Source organism: Eurytemora carolleeae, unplaced genomic scaffold (assembly GCF_000591075.1).
Source record: "Eurytemora carolleeae unplaced genomic scaffold, Eaff_2.0 scaffold802, whole genome shotgun sequence".
Taxonomy (NCBI): domain Eukaryota; kingdom Metazoa; phylum Arthropoda; class Copepoda; order Calanoida; family Temoridae; genus Eurytemora; species Eurytemora carolleeae.
The window spans coordinates 10,427-34,588 of NW_019396692.1; the positions used below are offsets into that span (position 1 = coordinate 10,427).

Sequence of the window (24,162 nt, forward strand, 5' to 3'; positions counted from 1 at the left end):
TGATTATATAATAACTTAAAAAATAACTCATATAAATTATTATTTATATTTTATAATGACATTGATGATAATAATTAGCGTACTTCTCTGTACTGTACTGTACTGCACCGTACTGTATTGTACTTTATGGTATTGTACTTTACTGTACTATTGTAGAAGTGTACTGCTTATAAACCATGAGGGTTGTGTGAACACACTACAACATGAGTGTAAACCCTTCTTTCATGACCACGGACAGGTTAGTCTAGTTTAATAGAGTAATAAAAACGAAGAGGAGAAGCTTACCTCAGATGTACACAACCGACTACCCTATTAATTAATTAATTGATGGTGGTCGGTTGTGTACATCCCAATATCTAAGGGGGATATTTTGGAATTGATCAAATATAACTAGAGGGCCGGATGTACGGTTGAGTCTCTTGAAAGGTCTAGTGGAATTTTGAAAAAAAAAACATTTTTCACGATTCAATATTTTTTTTATTATTGTCTTAACATAAACAAACAAATAAACTGGAATGTACTTCAGTATACAATCCTGTGTATACAATCCATATTTGGTGTCTATCTGTCTATCAATACTAATATTCAACTATCTACATTTAACCCTCCCCCAAAGGCCGAAATTTAAAAGAGTATCGTTGAACAAAACTCCCGAGTTTCCTTTTTGGGGTCTTTACTTTTGTGTAGATTTTGATTTTAGAGATTCGAAAAAATGGATAATATAAAAAAACCTGAAGAAATAATATGTCATTACAAAAATATTGATAATCACAAAAGTGCCTAACCCCATTCGTGAAACCCGGGTTTTAAAACTAGTTTTACTAACGATACTCTGTCTTAAGTTTTGGGCTCAGGAAATATGATCACTCTATATACAAGTGTACAGTGTTAGATACATAAACATATCGTGATGTACACAACCGACCACCCTAATAATTAATCAATTTGGCGGTTGGTTGTGTATACATCCTAGCTAGGTAAGCTTTACCTCTTCGCTTCCTTTCTCTATAAGTGGAATCATAATTTTTAAATGGACAGTATAGACGTAATTACATTCTCATTTCTCGTTTAACGAACCAACTGCACTTCTCATAACGTTCATAAAAAGTATTACGATAATTTATCATTTTTCTCTTGTACTTAAAAACCAATCAGTTAAATCGGAAGCAAAATTTAGCTTTTTTTCAGATACTTTTTTTTCTAGAAATATGCCAATTATTTCATGCTTAAACGGCATCACACAGTCGGGAGATTCAATGAGTTCCCAGGAAAATAATTCAAAAAAACTGTACTGCAGTTTCTAGGTGGAATATAAACAGAACTCAGTCCGAGCAGTACTGAGTTTGTTTACATTTCTCCCAGAAACGAGTTTACACTTTCTATAGTTAACAAAGACAAGAGGTGCCTGCCGCCTGGTACATATATCTTCGTAATCCCCAGTTTCAGTCTCAATCAACCAGATTCTAGTACAATAGATGGCAACGTAGAATTTGTACACTCGCAGTGCAGCTGTATTCTGACGTCACAAGAGTCAATTCAGTTTTTGTGTCCAAGAAAATTAATAATAATAGTGATAATTTTAGATCTTAAAGTAAAACAAGTGCAATTTGATGTGTTCTTTATTTTCTGTTTTTACATTTTTATTATTTAATATTAGAAAACACGTTAACTAATGTGAGAAAATTTCCCTTTTCCTTGCTATATTTGACACTTGTGACGTCGTGTACATTTGGTCCATTTCTCTGTTGCCACCTATTTTACTTGATAATCTATTTGGTCTCAAAATTTAACTGTTTACATAAAGAGTCTGAGCCGCATTAGGGTTTCTTTACAATCATGTCAAAAGCAGTAGAACACTTTTTATACAAAAAGAGTAAATGAGTTCCTGGTAAACATCCTAAAAGTGAACTGGACTTGGGGTGCTGAACCTTGATTCAAAAACTACAGTACGCAGTTCTTTTGTAAGCGATTATTTCCAGGTTTTTAGGAGAATTTTCTCATTTATCTTTGTTTACATTCGTTCAGAAACTGCAGTACAAATTTGTGTAAACAATGATTTGTAGGGTTTCATGGTGTCCGGATTATATTCAAAGGACAATCACAGTGAAAACCATAAAACAATGAAATATAAAGACGACACTTAATTGTATTTTATGTTGTCACAAAGCAAATAGTCTTACTAGACAATTGTCGTGTCTCTTGCTCTTTGAGAATTTTAAAGTTATAATTAGATTTAAAAGTCTTCTTCCTGGTTTCTAGTTTTCACTGTAAAAGGTTATAATTTTCTGCTGTCTCGAATAAAAGTGAGCATGATTTGGCCAAAAAAAAACCATTACATGTACATCTGGAGGAAACGCAAATCGTGTATAGTGTTCAGGCTAAATAAATTCCGCACAATCGTCTCTGCAGTCTTATCCTTTGCTGTTTACACTGTAACTTTCTAGATTGATATTTTAGAGATTATATTTTTTACAGGATTTATATTGATTGCACTTTTAAAAGGATCTATATAGATTGTAGGTTTCTTAAAGTATCATTTATGGATTATACGTTTTAAAGGATTTATAAATTATACTTTTTAAAGGATTTATAGATTATACTTTTTAAAGGATGGTAGAAACCAAACAAGTCCTTCCAGATTTCCGTGCTTCTATGCAGCCCGTAAGTAGATTTTTTAACAAAACAGATTAAACTAAATAGACCACGCACATCTGACCCTTTGGTAAAAGTAAATTCAACCTAAAGTCTGACCGCGTCAACCTTGTTACACTGGCTAGTCCTATTGAGTGTCTGTTTTTTTACCCAATGTCCGGGCGATACAGTACAAAATGGGACCGGAAAGGTTGACCCGGCTCGGAAATTTAAATGTACTACGGCTGCCCGTTATATAAGCCTAATTTCAAGTGTAAAGATATCAATGCCCGATTTACACCGGTACCCTTTAAACCTTTAGATTTTAATCGGGACCGTTGTGAATCGGGCATTGCCATCTTTTCATGGAGGGGTGGGTCACTTGAAAATGCGAGTACATGTTCCTTTAAGAATAAAATATTTGACAAGCTATATACAGATGTTTAGTTATTTCTTCTCCAATAAGCTAAATTTTGATGTTTTTGTAATTAAAATCTTATACTGCTTTTGTTTTTTACGCACGTTTTGGTCAAATTTACAATTGTAAATATAGATCATTAATTAATTTTCTCGAAAAAAAATTATTTTTTGTTTCTGAAAGGTACTGCAAGCGTGGTTTTAAGTGACCCTACGGCCTACACTCTTGTATGCCGATTCTATTAGCGCCTGATTCAATCAATTGTTCAGCCCTGTGTTTGTTGTCTTTTCTGAACCAATAGAATTTATCTTTCTATCTATCTCATTATCCAATTAGAGTTACATGATTACTCCATATCGGCGCTATCAGTAAATGGAAATATTTACTTCTACTGAAACGATGGGGCCTATATAATGCAAAGCTTCCAATTGCCTGATTAGCATCGGTACCCTTGAAACCTTTATCTAATTATAATCTAGGTTTAGCAGTTCTTTATTCTGATGATATCGTCATGTTTTCTTGCAGTGTAGAAATGCGCTGGTCACTTTTGTAGAGAAACCACAATTGAAAATAATCAGTTTTCAAATTATTACATTGATATATAATACATAACAGATCAGACAAAACTTTAAGGGGTACGGTTGTGAATCGAGCATTGTCACCTTTGCATGGAGACCACATGAAATTACGCTGTCAGTCTCTTCAAATTTTGAAATTTATTTATAATTTCTTGATATTTAGATGACAGTGAGTTTGTAGTGACTAGATACAATGTTTTGAAAACAAAGGCAGGAATTACTGCAGACAAATTAACACAAAACTATGCTACTGGCTCTGAAAAAATTATTCCTAAAATTAGTTTTCCCCCGGCCCTCTCCCCTCTAGAAAAATGCCTTGAGGTGCATAGCCCAATTTTTCAAGGCAAGCTTATATAAAAAAGTAGGGCGCTAACTCTGGTGCTGGGATTTTTTTTTTAAAAAAAAGGTCAGAAAAATGTAAAAAATCATTTTAATTACAAAATTCTTTCTTTTTCTTGTTTATAGTTAATTGACCAAAAATTATCTATGTTATACATTAATTTATTCAATACCTCATTTGTCCTATAATATATTTCTTGTCTTTCAAAATTGAATAACAAGTTGAAATTAAAACAAATAAAAGAAGAATATTTGCGCTTTCCTTTTAAGAAACCACATTGTAAAATGTAAATTAATGCGGATTTTAGGGATAACTTTCAAATTAAACCTTTTCTTTGAATCAAGGTTAAAGTTCAGATTAATTCAAATTTTCACTTTGAAAGTCATTAAAAAAAAAAAACTCTATCTGAAGTTGTCTTTTATTAACAAGGATGTAATTTAGGAATTCACTTCAACATAAAAACAACAATTAACAAGCAAATTTTCTTTTTCTATCATTTTTGTTAAAAATATACTTTTTGCTTTCTTACGAATTATGTTTGTGTAGGCAGCCAATATAATCCTTGAAGGATAGAATAATGTGAATATTATTGTAATTACCTATTCATATTTTATAAATCTCCTCATTCATGTTCCATTAGTTCCTACATTTTTATCTGCATTATTCTTGCAGTGGATCTTTCTTCTGTTCTTCACAATACCAGCAATAATACTCATCATCTCATGTTCTACATTATTCATTTGTTCCAGGGTAGTCGGAGTTACCAGGTCAGAACAACAAACTATGGAATACATGTCATTTTTGTTCTATTACGGAGATTTGCAAAAGCTGTGTTTTAAAAAATGTAGAATGAACTTTTTTAGAAAAACTATAAACGACAGTTTATAATCAAAAGAATAAACAAAGGTATAAAAAACTGAATAACAAAAGACAGACTGAAAAGAAAACAGTAAGACAGGAAAATAAGAATAATAAAAGAAAGAAAATATTCATATTCTAATTTAAATAATATAAATCATTCATCTATTTATTATAGCTATGGAGCGATGGCGATGATGGTGAAGTGCTGTGATAAACCTAGAAAAGATGAGATCGCTCTGAAAAGATTAGATAATGAAGATGAAAAAATCTAAATAAAACTCCGCCATATTGTGCCAAAAACCACCTCAAGCTCAGACTAAGAAATCCTTCAAACACAAAAGCAGAAAAATACGCAAGTGCCAAAAAGCAGTCATTGAACCCCTGTTATAAAATAATGTTCCCATTATATAATGATAATTTGTGAAAATTTTTAGGAGAGGGCATTTACGTATACATACTCATACATATACATTTAAGCAATTAATTATGAAAAGAAAAAAATACCTATTTGCAAAGTAAAATTGCAAACTCTTTAGTGTGATTTCTTTCCTCCCCGCAAAAAAAGTGCCAAGACTGCCAATGAAAATAAATATATATATATATATATTGTATATAAAAACTAGATTTAAATATGTTATATTATAGATACTATATTAAGCATGTGTAATTAATTATAATAATACCAATGAATGAGAAATTTCTCATATGTTTTTTTCGAAACAAATACAAGCGATGTTGAAATTGATCGAAGCTTTAAGAGACTCCAATACCAGTCGTTTTCTTAAACTTGTGATAGTAAATATCCAAAATAATCACAGGCATTTTATTAAGCTCAGATCTTCAGACCCCCCCCCCCAAAAAAAAAAAATTATATGTTACCCCATGATTCTTTTGACCTCCTCTCACTGTAATATACAGATATCGCGATCTCTATTTTTTGATGCAGGTAGAGTATTGAACATCTATGATAAAAAATATACAAATTGTCTAGTTTTGAGGTTTCTAATAACAAACATAAAACATGAAAATTAATGCCAAAAAATGAAGAATTCTAAATAAATAGGAATTAAAAGCATTGACATCGATCACCCACAAATTATCTGTTTTTAAACTAGTGTCGTCCAGAAATTAATTCCCTTATATTTGTGTCCATTAACCAATTTTGCGCATATCGAGTCTTTAAGACAGCGATTTACAAAGGAACTGATTATAAGTTTTTATTTTCTTTGCAAACTGCTGTCGTGGTACAAAGATATGATGATTATACAATTTATAGTTTGAGTGTTCAGTTACGGTTTCGATCTTGATTTTTTGTATTTCATATTTAGATTTAAAACATTTATGCTTTTTCAGGTTATTCTACACAAATATAAAACACTTCAACAACACACAATAAAGGAACTGTCGATTAATTTCCCAATTAAAGAGTTGCTTATAGCCTCATTCACAACGATACCATCGACACATCGATTAAAAAGATATTATTTTTTTTTATTTTAAAAACAGTGGCTCCATAATTGAACATCTTTGTTTTTACTGACAAAAAAACAAGAATATCTTTATCAATTTTGCTTAGACTTGCGAATATTTAAAAAGAGAATCGCTGTGAATCCTTCTTGTGAAGCTCTTCAGGGTTACTTGAAATTACTCAAGAGTCCTTTTTTACTTACACCATACACTTACATCGGACAATAATATAAATCATAAAAATGTCTTTTTGTTGTCCCTGACTGCATGTGTATCATGATCATCGATGTTTTACAAAATAAAAATAAATTTTAAAGATTATTATTTTTGATTTTTAAGAAAGATTTTAAAGCTAAACAAGCAAACTAATCACATTCATCTTCATCCAGTATTTGATGAGAAAATGTAAAATCTGAAATTCATTTTATTTCCAAATCTTTTCTTCAATGTTTTCTCTTGAAAGATTTTGCATTTTCTATTTTTTCTCAAAATATTTGCATTTTCTTTTTCTTGCAAATATTTATTCAGAAATCCCAAACATGAAAACAAGATAAAAAATTAAGTTTTATTATTCAAATTTTGGATTTCTGTAATTTGTGTTTCCAACCTCAATCCATCAAACTCGAAAACTTGTATACAACTTTTGCAATAACATTATTTGATTAAATTTAAAAAAAAACAGTTTGATGGATTTACTGCGTATAGTCAATGTGATCCTGTATTGTGGCTTCCTTCGTAACTTTTTTTTTCGCGCCAATCTGTCAACAATTTTTACTTTTTAGCAATTCTCAGAAAAATACTTATTTTATTTCAAGTGTTCTTCTATTTATATGATGGCATGATGTCTGATTCCTTCATAAGTAACAATTCAGTTTTCTTATCAGGAAATCTTTTTCATCCATGTTCAGGAAAAGGTTCAAAAGGTATTGTTGTGAATTGGACATGCCACCCTATAACTAGAAGGTCCCATTGAGCATATTTAATGGGTATTTTATAGCATGGAAGGGGGGAGGGCCGGAGGATTACAGATTATTTGGAAGATTGGTGCAACTTTTAAAATATTAAAATATAACATTTGTCCCTCTTCTGTCCATCCTTTTTTCAATATTTTTTTTTCAATTTTGTTTTTTATTCCAATTTGTTCTGAAATACTTTGAAATTTTGACACTGTTTTCATTGATTTGAACTGCAAACCCGTAAAAATTAAGCTTACGATTTTCTCAAAATAGTCGGGCAATTTGCCAGCGTCCAGTCAAGTATCAGGTTTACAGGATTTATCAAATTGATCAAACTGATCATAGCATGTTATTCCCTGATCAAATATTGGTTAATTCACAGTGAGAAATAAATCTAATGCGTACATCCAAGAAAAATAAATGCAAAAGCAAAAATTGGCTTGGTTTGTAGTTTATATAGCTTTGTCCTCATGCAGAAATATGTGTTTAAAAAGCACATTTCAGCTTCTCATTTGGTCAGTTCAGTCCTAGAACTTTTAAAACGTTTGCAAATTATCTTGAAATCAAAATAAACAAAATCACCATTTCAATCTGAAGAGGTTTTGAATGAGAGGTAAAGATAAAAATAATTTTTCCTATTTTTAGCCTGAAAAGGCCAAAATTTTTACAATTATGGGATGGTTTTCTAAAAAAAAGTAGAAACCCAGCAGCTGAGCTTTTTGCATATATTTCTCTATGTGCAAAGAGCTACATTACTTACTGAATTGTTCCTGTTGGATGTACATCTAAGATTTATTTCTCAATGTGAATTAGCTAATATTTGTTCAAGTGTAACCAATAAACATTGGTCGGATTTTTGTACAATTTGATAAATCAAAAAGACCTTATATTGGAGTAGGTGCTGCACAAGTTTAAACAGCCTCAACCCAATTCTTTCAAGAAATGCAAAAAAACGTGATTTTATTTTGAATATAAAATAATCTTGACAGAAACAAAAACCTTTTGTTGATGCAAAATATCGAGAACAGATGATAATATTTGCATTTCTTAATTCCTAAGACCGTAGAATTCATCGAATTCAATTTTTTACATAATCATCATCAGCTGTTCTTTTTAAACCGTTTTTATTTTTTTTCAAACTTTCTGGCTTTCTGCTTTATGTTTTTACTCTTTTTTTTTGTACTTTGTTTTGATTGATATATATTTTTTTCTGCAAAAAAGGATTTTTGAAAAAAGTTTTATTTCCTCCAAAAGATTTTGTTTCGTGTAATATTGAAACTTTCTGTTATTCCTCCTTTAACGACGACGTTTAACATGTTTTGTCACTTAATCACGTTTATAGTGAACACTTTAGTGTAGCCGTACACTTTACATCATTCACTTAATTTGAGTAGAAAGGAAATTAATCTTTGCAACAAAATCTTATTTTCTAATTTTTATATCTTCTCAACCAAATGGCGTAGACCTTAGATATTTCAAACCAGGAATTCTGTTAAATCAACTAGTCTAAGTTTGAAATATCAAAGGATTACGCTATTAGGTGGTCAAGATATAGAGGTTGAAAATTTGAGTTTGTGGCAAAAACTCAATTCCTTTGTTAACCATAATTTTTATTCCAGGATCATTGAACAAATTCATGATCTTAAAAGTGTTTAGATATTTAGATAATGTTGGAGGTAGGAATTGTTAATGGTTATACCAAACCCCTGCGGAAAAAGGAAATTCGATATATCCACTGTGAACACTTTTGATTTGAGGATGAATACTTAATTTCTTCATTTCATTTATTCATCCCCTGATCAAAGGTCCCTTTAACCCGATTCAACTATCAGCGTGCGGGATATCAAATAAAGATTTAGTTAATCTGCAGATTAACAAAAGATCTGGATAAAGCATTGATCCACAAAACAAAACAGTTCCCATCTCAGATTATTTCTACAAAAGGGTTTGCAAGATAAGATCAAAAATAGTAAAAAAATGTAATGTCTCGATAATCTATAGGGTTCAATGATCTAGTGAGGTTTCGTCTGTAAAATTTGAAAAATCATCTTTTTTTGTAAAATATTTGCATATGAGCTTTTACGTATATTTTCCAATGGCTTTTCAGATATCCAGATCCGTATAGCTCAGTTTTCAGAAAAGGTTTAAAATTATTAATAGTTTCAAAATTTGAGCGTTGAGGGAAAAAATAGTCTAATTATACGGGAAACTAGAGAAAATGGACTGAGCGGATTTGATCCAAAAATGTCTAAAATAAGTTTTGCATTTTTTGGGTCTTATATCCGGGAAACCTGAAACAGATATACTACATATACTTTGTCAATAATATAAATACCTTCCAATTTATCAAAATATGCAAACAAACTCATTACTTGTGATGTTGTTTTGTCCGCCATTTATGATCTAGGGTGTATATTTTACAAGATCGTGTTTTCAGATTAATGCTTATTTAATGTTCTTCAAATTAATGTGTTTTTACGTTCTAAAACTTGGAAAAATTATAATCACAGATTTTTATCAAACTAGACAAAGATCAGCGGTAGAAAGTTTTGAATGGGCTTTACGAATATAAATAAAACAAAGGGAGTTAAACACTATTTCCATTAAAAAAAAAATTTAAACGAATAATTATAATTTTAATTTTGTGAAATCAATCGTACATAAACTGTTCAAAATTGTTTGATATAATTAAATTGGTCATAATTGCATCTGGCAGTTTGCTTAAATACTTATAATAGCCATGAAACACCAGTATTCACACTTGTCAAAAAATACATTTGTGATATTAAGTGTTTATTAAAGATATTTTTCATTATCATAGGGTTCTTCAAGGCATATGGGCCTATAGGGTAGATTTGGAGCCATTCATAACACTGTTAAAAGTAATCAGTTTAAATCAGTACGTCTATTAAAAAGTTTTGACTTGTGATCCGGGGGGNTCATATTTTTATATATTTTTCCGCTGATCTTAAAAAGAAGATTTTAACGTTTAATTAAAAGAAGGAACTCCCTTTACCACAAACATCCATTGATTATATGCCGGGGGGAGGTTGGATATCCCTGGTTTAACCCCCCAGGGAACCCAACCTCCCCCCGCCACCCTGATCCATCCTCTATCCTTAGCTATGACAGAGGCTGACAACACCATGGGGGCAGACAGCAAGGAGGCCAAGAGCCGGCTGGAGGACATCAAGTACTACACCTCGTTGTTCCTGGGAACCCTGTGTATCGTGTGTGTGTTTGGTTTCCTCTTCTTGGTTCCGTTTGTTCTAGATCCAGCGATCTCAACGCTGATGCATGATTTTGTTCAGAGTCCAGTACATTGTAAGGTAACAGAAGCTCTTAAGGAAAAATAAATAAAATAAACTGAGTAACGCTAAACTTGACTATATCTATTTGTTCACCTAAAACAATAATTATAATTATAATTATTTATCGAAAACATTTTTTTTTACAAAAATATTCAAAGTAAAACATTTGTAAAATAAAATAAAAATGTGTCACAAAGTAAAACAAATTTTATATTTCATAAAAAAGGAAGTGTGCAAAATATCTGCAAAACATATGCAAAATATCTGCAAAAATATGTGTAAAATAACTGCAAAATATCTGCAAAATATCTGCAAAATATCTGCAAATATCTTCAAAACATGTGCAAATATGTGCAAAATATGTGCAAAATATGTGCAAAATATGTGCAAAATATCTGCAAAATATGTGCAAAATATGTGCAAAATATGTGCAAAATATGTGCAAAATATGTGCAAAATATGTGCAAAATATCTGAAAAATATCTGCAAAATATCTGCAAATATCTGCAAAATATCTGCAAAATATCTGCAAAATATCTGCAAAATATCTGCAAAATATCTGCAAAATATGTGCAAAATATCTGCAAAATATCTGAAAAATATCTGCAAAATATGTGCAAAATATGTGCAAAATATGTGCAAAATATGTGCAAAATATGTGCAAAATGTCTGCAAAATATCTGCAAAATATCTGCAAAATATCTGAAAAATATCTGCAAAATATCTGCAAAATATCTTCAAAATATCTGAAAAATATCTGCAAAATATCTGCAAAATATGTGCAAAATATCTGAAAAATATCTGCAAAGATATGTGCAAACATTGCAAAATCCCTGTAAGGGCAACAAGGGGTCGGGAAAATTTTCCATGTTTATTTAGTTGCCAAAAAAATGAACAGAGATTTAAAAACTTTTTTTTGATTTTGATTTCAAGATTGTTCCATTTCAAGCCAACTTTTAAAGGGAGTTACCGGCTATGTAAGATAGTTGACCTGAGTATGCAGTGTTGTGGAAAACTTCTTTCGGATTCATTTGAGACATATTAAACTTTTTTAAGATCCGTAAATCCTGATTTTTAGCGCAAATTCGACGTTCAAAACTCCTACTTTGGGGTGGAGACGTTTTCAGAATTAGATCTTTAAAAAGTTTAATATGTCTCAAATGAATCCGAAAGAAGATTTCCACAACACCATGCATACTCAGTTCAACTATCTTACATAGCCGGTCACTCCCTTTAAAGTTATTTTTTTTTTGCTAATTTGTGTAATTTTTTGTTTTGTTTTGAAAAACATAGAGAAGGGTAAAAAGTTGTGTGTTGTCTAAACCTGATCTTGAACTTGAAACAACTATAAAGAGCTTTTAAATCAGTTTGTTAGAAAAAGTTTTAGCTTCAAAATAACTTTTAAAAATGGTTCTTAGTTTCTTTCTTATTTGGTCATTTGGCCTGTTTTGACAAAAATTTGATTATTAAGGAACCTCTGCGCTTGTTTATGTAGTAATTTCATGTAATTTCCTGCTTAAAGTTTAGTTGTCAAATTCACAACGATACTCATTGTCGGAGCATGATTGAAATATCCTTGTTTTCTCTCTTAAGATTAATATTATCCAAAGCGGTTTCTCCATCGAAGTTTCACCCCCCCCCCCTATATTAGACCAAGAAAAGTCCACCCGGGAAAGAATTAATAATCATAGGAAATAAAACGGAGGGGTGCAAATCGACTTAAAGGGAGTGTTCGTGAAAAATGAATGGGGGTATAGGCTTAATGCGATAAAAAGCGCTTTTAATCGCTACTAATCTTACTTCTATCTGTTGCGTCTATAAGGAGAAAATTGTTAAAAATGTCTCATACCGAATAACTTAGCGCCCATACAAATTGAAAAAGATGCAACATACGACTTAGACTGTAAAAAAAATCAATTTAATTTCAAACAAATCATTCAGATATTACAACCTATAGTAATCGATTATCTTTCGCCACATTTTTTTAGAAAACAGATTTTGAAAAATGTGGGTGGTGCGCGGCAGTCTTAGACAGTTGCGCAAGCGACAAGGGAAATAATCAAATTCAAAACAAATTAACTAAAAAATATTTAAAGTCAAAAATAAAAATATAAAGCAGTTGGTTTAGCTTTTTTTCCATATGGTTGAAATATACAAAATGACTAATCTGAGGCCGAATTTAAAGAAATTGAACCGCCAATAACCGCGGTTCCAATTGAGAACCGGCTCAAATCTCAAAATAGTTTTTAATATTCCCAGCTAAACCATACAGAATATTATATAGAATAATCCTGTATTTGCTAGGTGACAAGTTATGAGCTGAGATACGGGCGAACCAACTGTAGCTGGGCGAGCTGCCGTGAAGGTTGTACAGCTTCTATTTACAAATGTCATCAAATCAGGTTAGAATTCACGCATCATTATTTAACAACGTAATAGAATCTTAGCCCCAAACTCAAATTTTTATCTTTGCCACATGATGCATCTTTGATATTTCAAACTTAGAATAAAAATCTATCAGAATTCGTAGTTTGAAATATCTAAGGTCTATAACATTTGGTTGCAAAGATATATGGGTCAGAAAATCAGAGTTTGTGGCAAAACTCAATTCCAATATAAAACAGATTTAACGGGACTACAGCCATAATTTCAAAATCATTATAAAAAAAATATCAAAATCAAACACTTTTAAACATAGTAAAATTGCAATAAATATTTCACATTATTACACAGATTAAAGTTTTAAGGGTTCCATCGTGAATCGGGCATTGCCTTTTTTCATGGAAGGTCACTTAAAATATCGTTTACAGTCCCTTTAAAAGGATCGATTAGATCCCGAAAAAAATCTATTATAAAAATGACACTTTATATTTTCAAAAGCTTCTAGACTGGGATAATTTTCTACCCATTATTATGATTTCTTTAGAAAATAACAATTTCATTTACACAGGGTAAAGTACACACCACATGTACCGTACAATTTTATTTACACAGGGTAAAGTACACACCACATGTACCGTACGAGAATGGAACTTTTGTCTCTGATATTGGGATAGAGCACTGGGCTGATCTTACAAGAATAGAGAGACCTGTAAGTAAAACTTATTTTTTTTTAAATGTTAAGATGTGAAATAATATCATGTTAACTTATTAGATGCTTATTAGGCTTTAGCTTATTATCTTCTTAGATTTCTTATCTTTTTTGGCAGCGGACTTATTAGTTGATTATTGAGCTGACTTACTAGCTGTTTATTCAGCTGATTGTTTAGTTGGTTTTTCAAATGATATTTTGGGTGTTTAGTCAGCTGATTTTTTAAGTGATTAGTCAGCTGACTTATAAGCTGTTTAGTCAGCTGAATTTTTAAGTTTTTACTAATCTGAATTATAAGCTGTATAGTCAGCTGATTTTTAGGTGTTAGTCAGCTGATTTTTAAAGTCATAAGTCAACTTAATCAGCTGAATGCTTACAATACTGGTTAATCAGAGCTTATTAGATGCTTAGTCAGCTGGCTTACAATTCTGCTTAATCAGAGACTTAGTAGATGCTTTGTCAGCTGGCTTACAATACTGCTTAATTAGAGACTTTTTAGATGCTTAGTCAGCTGGCTTACAATACTACTTAATCAGAGACTTATTATCTGCTTAGTCAGCTGACTTACAATACTGCTTAATTATAGAGACTTATTAAATGCTTAGTTAGCTGGCTTACAATACTGCCTAATTAGAGACTTATTAGATGCTTAGTCAGCTGATTTACAATTCTGCTTAATCAGAGACTTATTAGATGCTTAGTCAGCTGGCTTACAATACTGCTTAATAAGAGACTTATTAGATGGATGCTTAGTCAGCTGGCTTACAATGCTGCTTAGTCAGAGACTTATTAGCTGCTTATTTAGCTAACTTATAACCTACTTAAGCAACTTACTTGTTAGCTGCTTAGTCAGCTGACTTATTCAATTGTTGAAGCAGCTGAATAAGCTAAATAACCACCTAATAAGTTAATTGATCACTTGAAATCCTATTTTTTTTCAGAGAAACCCGGATACTGGGGAACTGACTGGATCAGAAGTGATCGTAGAAGATACACCCCTTCTCATCAATATTAAGGTTAATTTAGTTTTTTTATACATCTTACACTTTTAAAACAATTCCAAACTAGTTTTATGTACAAATCATCAGATAGAAATAAGGATAACATGCCAAGATTACGAATACATTCCCAATAAAAGGATTTATCCAGATCAGCTATAAGAATCGCTCAAAAAATTACCTTTGACTGGATTTAGATTTTTGCAGTTTACATTTTAAGTTGTTAAATATAATTTACTATAAACTATTATTATGAATTCAGGGGTGTGGATACCCTCCAGAAGTAGATTGCGATATGTATGCTGAAAGATATGACAACTATTCGATGGTAAAGTAATCAATCAATCAATAAAATCAATTGATTAGCCAATTAATCATTTAACTCATTAACTATGTAGTTAATCAACGATTCAGAAAATCTAGATAGTTTAATTCAAATCGTTATCAATCTTTTAGAATGACAATTATTATTCAATAAGAAAATTTTATACGTTATTCAAACTTTCCAAAACGTTTTCAATGGTACCAGTGTCATATCGAAAACGTTTTTTGAGACAACGTACATAAAAAATGTAACTTTTCATGCTTTTAGCCTATTTACATTGAAAATTAGAGATTTTAAAAGTCGTCTTTTTCATTTTCAAAGTTTTGGATAAACTGCGTTACATTAAAAAACGTAACAATTGAGGAAAATTTTAATTTTGTTGATAAATCAAGATAAATGCCATTTCATTTCTTAAGATACTTTTTTTAAATGCATTGCATCGTTTTATGCATGATGGTATATTGAAAATTAGAGATATAAAAGTCGTCTTCTTCATTTTCAGACAGAGGAGACCTTCCCTTGCTACTATTCAAAAATGAATCCCTGGATAGTCCTCTCAGAGTACAGCAGGTTAAACAAGAAGAATATTATAAGATTATTTAGAAGAAAAAGCGGGGGAGAGGGGGAGGGTGGCAAAAGATTTTCACTTACGGTGTTCTCTGCAAACAATTTTTACAGTTTGGACTTTGCTTCCTGTTCCTTTTCTAACTACTCGGTGGAACAAAATTTGCAGACGTGCAGATAGAAAGTAAAAATGGAAATTTACAGGGCAAAAATTTAAAAAGGAGTGTTTTCTAATTTAGGGATGAGACTGTAAGCAGTATTATGTTCTCCATCCTTATACCTAACCTTCTCTTCGTTCTCTCTCTTGTAGTTCTTGTTTACTGGTAATAATAATAATGATAATAATAATATCGCGCCCATCTTCTATTTAAATTGTGAACATGTTCTTTTTGTTTACATTTTAAAACAAAGAAGAAGACAAATTTTGCGGATTTTTTAAAAAAAAATTCGCGGATTTTCAAGAATTTAAATTTTTTTTACAAAATGAAAAACCTTTAAAACACATTTTTTTAATTTTATCATTCATAAACCTTCCCTGTGGTCACGTGATGTCCCACCAAAATTTTGGGCCCAATCGGTTCAGCCGTTTTGACGTTTATTGGATGCAAACAAACAAACAGACAGACAAGCCAAATTTATATATAGATATATATTAAACCCATTTAATTTTGGTAAAATGCGCAATTGTATTTTTGAAAATCCGCAATCATGCTGCTGATGAATGTCAAACATGGAACACAGTGTACAGCAATAACCAATACTAATTAACTATAGAAAATGGGCTGCATTTTTTTAGGAACCCAATGGGATTGGGTACTAGGGGTGACATAGGCTAAACAAAAATTTGGTTTTCTTTTTTCAAATTCGTTTTTTTTTTATTTCAATTTTTTTTTTGATTTTTTGAAAATTTACGGGCAACGCCGGGCAGCTAGAAATAAATATAATAATAATAATAATGACTCCTTTAATTCCAGGTATAAAAAATTATCATTAAATCGCTTCTGTCAGAGCTCTTCTAGACCAGAATATGTTTACAGTTAGTAATTATGGGTAGTGGTAAATTGGTGATGGCGGAATTGATATATATTTTTGGAATTTTTTATATTTTTTTCAGGAAATCATTTTGAATTTTAAAGTTCTTTGATTTTGAGAATTTTATTTAGTTTTAATTAAGGTAAACATTTCGTATGTTTGAAATGAATGCTTTTAGCTTTTATGAAAAAGAGGAATTGTTTATTTTTTAATCAACTTTTTTTCCAAATATTCTAACTTTGTGAGACTAATCTTTTTAATAAGAAAAATTCAAAAATGAATACGTATAAATACAAGATTGTTAAAAATGTGTTTTAAAATTGATATTTTTTTAAAAAGAATATCTCATCTTTATTCTTTTTCAATTACACAAAAAAAAAGAATGGAGAAAAAAGTTGAGCTCTTTAATGGAAAATTTTCCATTTGTCTAGGTATTGTCCGTACTGTCAGGCCAGGTGTAGAAAATACGAGGAGCAAACTGATTTCAGAGATCCAGACGATGAGTAAGTTTTGTCTTTTATCATTTTAAAGAGACTGTATGCATAATTTCAAACTTTGCATGTGAAGATGGCACTGCTCGATTCACTACGGTATCCCTTAAAGCTTCGTCTGATCAGTTATGAATTAATTAATAATATTTTTAATTTTAAAATTGATTATTTTCAATTGGGGTTTCTCTGCAAAAGCGATTTGCACAATTCTACTGTATGAAAACGTAAAAGAATAATTAGAATTAAACATTTTTAAACCTAAAAAATGGCAATATTTTCCAGATACTAGTTCAAATATATTTCAAGGATACTCTTGTGAATCATGCATTGCCATCTATGCACACAGGGTCACTGCATATTAGACTAACAGTACCTTTATGGAATTTTATAAAACTATAGAGCACTTTATTATACAGCACGGTGCTGTTTAGTAGTGCATTTTATTACAGCACGGTGCTGTTTAGTAGTGCACTTTATAAGGTGCTGTTTAGTAGTGAACTTTATTACAGAACAGTGCTGTTTAGTAGTGCACTTTATTACAGCAAGGTGCTGTTTAGTAGTGAACTTTATTACAGCACGGTGCTGTTTAATAGTGCACTTTATTACAGCACGCTGCTGTTTAGTAGTGCACTTTATTACAGCACGCTGCTGTTGAGTAGTACACTTTATTACAGCACGCTGCTGTTTAGTAGTGAACTTTATTACAGCACGGTGCTGTTCAGTAGTGCACTTTATTACAGCACGCTGCTGTTTAGTAGTGCACTTTATTACAGCACGGTGCTGTTTAGTAGTGCACTTTATTACAGCATGGTGCTGTTTAGTAGTGCATTTTATTACAGCACGCTGCTGTTTAGTAGTGCACTTTATTACAGCACGGTGCTGTTTAGTAGTGAACTTTATTACAGCATGGTGCTGTTTAGTAGTGCACTTTATTACAGCACGCTGCTGTTTAGTAGTGCACTTTATTACAGCACGGTGCTGTTTAGTAGTTCACTTTATTACAGCACGGTGCTGTTTAGTAGTGAAACTTCATAGCAATGCTTACCAAAAAAATTAGCTTTAAATAGCTAATTCGTTTCTTTATTTTAGGTCTGAGATAGATGATTTTAATGGAGGGAATAACTAAAGTAAACTCAGAAGTTGAGAACAGTAAAATCAAAAAAAAATGAGAAAGAAGTTTTTAACTTGAAGTGAACTGTTTTTAAACAGAAATATTAAACAGTGTCTGCTGTTCAGCATAAAATATGCTGTGTACAGCATGTGTGTTTATTAAAAGAAGAATATATCATCCAATATTTGTCTCGCGTCCGACTTGAAAAAGGGTAAAAAAGTGCTTTGTAAAAACTTCTAAAACCAGCAGCTAAGGTCGTTATAGTCACATTAAGATATTATTGCTTAAAAGGCGAATTCACATATACTACGGCTGCCCGTGAACAAGGCGAATTCTCTACATAAATAAAATATGAATTGTTTAATTCAGGTTTAATGCATCAACACCTGTTTAACACTGCTCGAGTGATTAGTAGTCAGCACATTAAATAAACAGTACACCGTATGTACTGCTGAGGTTATAATGCACTGTTTGACAAAACTGATCAACATATGTTAGGTTTTGCGAATTTCTGTTGAAAAAAATATTTGAAGTTTTCTAACCTGTGCACACAATTCTAACGTATCTTAACGAAGGAATTAAGTTTTTTTTCCCTTTAAACTCAAATTTCTAATCCTTAAATCTTTGCAGCCTGAGGTGTAAACCTCTTATAGTTTTAGCTAAAATTATGTGATCCAACAGAAAACAGAGTTTGAAATATCTTAGGTCTTACAAGATTTTATTATTAAAAGATAAAGGAATTGTTTTTGGCAAAGGCTCTATATTTATTTATCTCTGATTAGCATTATATAGATCAGACACAATCATTTTAAATAATTTATGATAATCATAACTTTAATTTTTGTTGTTGCTTTATTTAAGCATATTTTACAATCTTTAAAATCTCACAATCGAAATATCTTCTAAAATTAGTCAGTTTGCTACTGCAGCCTGCAGGATGTTTTTTTTTACTATAGTTCATAGCTCTTTAAAATGTTGTAATCAAGGAGTCATAACGTTTCATTTAAAAAATTTTAAAAACATAAGAACGGTTTTATTACAAAAATTTTAAATGTTGGAGCACAAAAGTATTCAACTAATGCTGAATAACACTGAAATTATAAATATAAATCTTTCCATAACAAATAATCGTAAAAAAATTCTATAAATTCTAAAAAATTCTATAAAATTCTATAAAATTCTATAAAATTCTAACTCCGTTTTCAGAAATTCTTAGATATATACGGTGGTAGGCGATTATTCCAATACAATGAAGACCACTTTTTTAAGAAAGTTTTTTTTCGAATTACAAGTTTACAAGGAATTAAAGAGAAGCTATTTTAATTGACAGCTTCTCTCTGCTTCCATGTTTTTTTGTTTACCAATGCTGTTTTAAAGCTTGATATAAATCAAAATTAAAATCAAAAGTCGTCTTCATTATATTCAAATAATCGCCTATCGCCGTATTATATATAATATTTATACAAAAGCTATATATTAATAGAGATTAGCTAAATTTATCAATTTGTAAATCTTTGAACAATCATTTTATGTACAACTAGCTCTTCATATAAGTATCCGCAGTACATATTTTTATGCTATATGTATTAATAAGAAGGATGCTTTTAATAGTGATCGTCAAAATAAAGTGGAATGATTGCATCTCACTAAGACCATATAAAATCTTTAAACGTTGTCCAGAAAACATTGGCATGAAACTTGTTGTTGCATTACACATTATTTTGATGACCACTGTATCTGGATTTGTGTGCTTTAAACCTCTTTTATCAAACCTGGAAATAATGATAAAAACCCAAAAATTTTGAGTAATTAATTCTTAAAATATGTTCACAGACACATTTTTGATCTTAGTTTTTAAAGCACATTGCACATCTGTAAATATATGTCTACCAGATCTGATCTGACGAAGCTCAATTTTAGAATTGTAAAAAGATTTTCTCCTCACAATAGCCTAATGTATATATAATGCTTTAATGAGTCTTCATTTATAAATTATTTTAACATCGTTAAAAATCAATAAATTTGAGAAAAAGTTAATTTGGAGAGAATTTATTTTGTTTTGGTTAAATTAGACCACTAATATTGGGGTTCTGATAGTTTAGAAAAAAGTTAGTTTAGGAGAACACCGGGCCGGTAACCTATCACAGTTCACACGTAGGGTTTCCAGCCACAAAAGGAAAATTGTTTCGCGAAAATTTCATATTTCTGCGCAAATTTTTTCCTTTTTTCGCAATTCGTTCGCTCGTTAAAAATGCAAAAAAATTGCGCAATTATTTTTGTTTTTTTTTTTCGCATTTTTTGCTTCATTAATTTTCACGAAATTTTTTTACGAAAAAGTTTGCAAAATTCGAACGAAAATTTTTGCATTTTTTCGCGAAACGTTTCGTTTGCTGGAAATCCTATTCACAGGGCACTAAAAAAGAGACTTTTAATTTTTTTGTCAAACTTATTAAAAGCTGTAATATATCACCTTCAAATGTTCATTTCATAAAACCATTTTTCGTTGATAAAAAAATTGAGTCTTTGCAACAAACTCAAATAATCTAATCCCTCTATCTTTACAGCCCAAATTCTAAAACCTCAGATATTTCAAAATGGGAATCTTGTTTGATGAAATAATCTAAGATTTTGATATCAAAGGCTTCCACCATCAGCTGGGAAAGATAAAGGGATAAGAAAATTTAAAATTGTTACAAAACTCCATTAATTTTGCGGATTTTTTCAAACTTTTCGGCATCAGACTATATAGAGAATAAAAGAATATTAACCGTTTAATGACAACAACATCTTTAATTGCAGAAGATGTCGTCTTTGGTTTGTTCCAAATTCCAAAAATTGATGTCATAAACCTTTTTGGGGTACTCTGTTTATACAAGTAAAATTTTAAGGATGTGGTCTTTCCAATTGAAAATTAAACAAAATGAGTTATACTTTTTTCGTTGATTTTTCCTTTACAATTTTTGCAATATTTAATCTGATATTTTTGCTTCGTGTTAAACGTATGTAAATATATTCTATTTTAGTGCTTAAACTTCTTCATATGTGATTTTCAAACTATATTATAAACTAAATTTGTTTTAATATTGTGTTGATATAAGATTAATAAAAGATCTATAATTGCGCCTTAAAACATTGTATTGAAATTTAAAACAACTGAAAAAAAATTAAGATTATAAACAACAAACAGGAAGAAAATTAAGATTATAACATTAAAGTTTACATGACAAAATTGCTTAAAGAGACTGTATACGTGATTTCAAGTGACCCTTCATGCAAAATGACAATGCCCAATTTACAACGATATGATTAAGTATAAATTATATATCATTGTTTTGTTTATCTAAACCAGCTGTTTATTTATTTTGCGGTTTCTCTGCAAAAGTGACTTGCGCATTTCTTTTTTATAAGAGGCAATGGAGAAACTCACAGAAATAAACACTTTTTGAAATAGAAAAACGAGGGCATTTTCAACATTTTGATCAGATTAAAGTTTCAAGAGTACCGTTGTAAATCGGGCATTGCCATGATTGCAAATTGCAAGTAGGGTCACTTGAAATTACGTTTATACAGTCCATTTAAGGCTGCATTAATTTCTTTTTCAGTGAAGCATAAAAATCTTGAATTTGTTAAATTATACATCAAATATTATGACCGGACCACCCCTGTGAGGTGTTGTGCTTGGTTTCGACTTTTTAAACCCAATTATACTTTGTGTATCACTGGATTTGAAAGTTTCAAAGCGGAAAACAAAATGTTAAAGAATTTTCTTTTTTTTGAAATAGCTGATATAATTTTGCATCAAAATATTCATGATCTATTTGAAAAGTCATTTGCTTTATCCCGAAAGCAAGAATCTAGTATTTAAAGTTTTTTTTTAAATTTTTAATAATTAATTTCTTATCTTGCAATTTAAACATATACTTAACTATACCTCAATATTTTACTTATCTTCTCCTTGAGTTTATGCTAACTATTTGCAAATATATATTACTACATATATATATTATTAAGTTTTACATGACATATAATAATTCATAGCAGGAGAATAATATTAATAAGATTACCATAGTTACATGGAGGTTACTCATAAAAGCATCTTTCCTACTTGTGTTTTTACACAAAGAAAATATTATCGGATAGAATTGGGCAAAACACTTAGTGCATTTTACAAAGAAGAGAGTGAAACATTCTTTGATGAATTCTGATGTTTGATGTGTGCAGTAAAAGTTAATTGTTATATTTAAAACTAGTTTTTAGGGCGCTTCGTGGTCTTATTCCTTTAAAAACTGTTGCTTTGGAAATTGGAAGTTGGCCATTTAAAAATCATTTTCAAAATTTGGCGAATTTTTCTTTTCGAATTGGCGCATTTAAAAAATTTGCCAGGAATTTCTATTCCAAATTTGATGTTCCTTAAACTTTCCCGGGGGTCATGTGAGGTCCTACACAAAATTTGTTCGGTTCTGCCGTTTTAATGGTTATCGGCTACAAACAAACAAACCGTCAAATAGACACGAGACAGACAAGCAAAGTATATTTAACAGATATCCTGCTGCCAGCAAAAAATAAATTATAAATACTTCATAAGGAGAAGGAGAGAACAAGCACAAATCCAAAAAATGGAGAAAAAAATGGATTCCTTGGATGCAAAGTTTAGTAAGAAATAAGATAAAAAGAGAGTTTAACGTTCTCCTACTTGTTTCCGGCGCATTGATCAGACCTTTAACTCTTAATATCTGAAATCCCCCCCTCCCCTCCCCCCAGATCGTAAGCTAACATCAAATTTCTCCAAAGAATGTTTTATATTAATACCTACATATTTTTAGTCTGTGTTACAAAAACGTATAATTATTATTATTTTAGGAATTATATAACATTTTAAAATTAAATTTTCGAGTTGAAAACTTTGAGAAATTGATTGAAATTGTTTTGCAAAAATGTATTGTAAAACACATTCGAAATTAATCTTATCTTTCTGTTAGCATACATATAGATAACATATATTTAATTGTATAATTTGAAAGTAATTAACAAATACTTTTTATTGGTAAGTTAAAGGGTGGACACGAAAACCCTGTCTTATTACTTGTTTGGCCTACTACAGAAATCTAAACACAAAATCTGTAAAATAAAAATAGTTCATGGACTAAGGAAGAATATGAAACATTCCATGATAAATTCTGCTGAAACATGTGCACTTGTGAGCCGGTCAAAGCGCTATTTTCTTAATATCCCAGCTGCTAGCAAAATCAAAAAAGAATTTGCAATTTATCACAAAAGTAATCTCAACTATAGTACATCCGGTTCATCAAAAATGATGACAACAATTCTTCATTATACTTAAAAACGACTTGACGAAGGATAAGATACCAACTCAAATCATTTAATACTATTTCGTGAATAATAATCAACATTTAATTTTTACTATAAAATCAATTTTTATCATATTCCATTAGTTTGTGGTTTATTGCAAGCATTTTTTTCAAGAAGTTTTGGGATCTTTAAAACATTCTCAACTTGATCTCTCAATTTTGATAAAATTGAAATATTTTTTTGTATTCCAAGAAACCTTTTTTTTACATTTTTGAATGTTTAAGTGATAGTAAATAATGCAGTTGGAACCTTACAGCATCGTTTTAAAATGATCACTTCTGTTCATTTAATTTGCATTTTCTTCGTCTTTTTTGTTCACATGGGTAGTTCTTTTCTTATTCTATATAGCCGACCTGACGGATATTCAAGAATCAAGAATTAATTAAAATTCATTGCTCTCAGCTAAAAAAAACGTGTGTAAAGTTTATTAATGGTTCTTGTAAGAATATGAAAACTTAAGCTGGCAGCAGGGTATCATGAAGTACAACATTATAAATGGCTCGTGACATGTGAAATCAGAATTTATCAAGGAATGTTTAATTATTAATTTAAAGACTAATTTAGTTCAATTATTATTGGTTTAAGAACCTAAAACTAAAAAGACAGGGGTTTTCATGC

At 30.5% G+C, this 24,162-nt stretch overlaps 1 protein-coding gene across 1 annotated transcript; it reads left to right on the plus strand.

Annotated features, from left to right (window-relative positions):
- Positions 1 to 162: 162 nt before the first annotated feature.
- On the plus strand, positions 163 to 18,230 carry LOC111707446 (protein tipE). The gene is made up of 11 exons (XM_023480557.1): positions 163 to 238; positions 2,610 to 2,661; positions 10,375 to 10,580; positions 12,867 to 12,964; positions 13,557 to 13,653; positions 14,595 to 14,669; positions 14,914 to 14,979; positions 15,479 to 15,546; positions 15,780 to 15,863; positions 17,004 to 17,075; positions 18,153 to 18,230. The coding sequence occupies exons 3-11, from the start codon at positions 10,377 to 10,379 to the stop codon at positions 18,187 to 18,189; spliced, it is 801 nt and encodes a 266-aa protein (XP_023336325.1). The 5' UTR covers positions 163 to 238; positions 2,610 to 2,661; positions 10,375 to 10,376; the 3' UTR covers positions 18,190 to 18,230.
- The last annotated feature ends 5,932 nt before the right edge of the window (positions 18,231 to 24,162 follow it).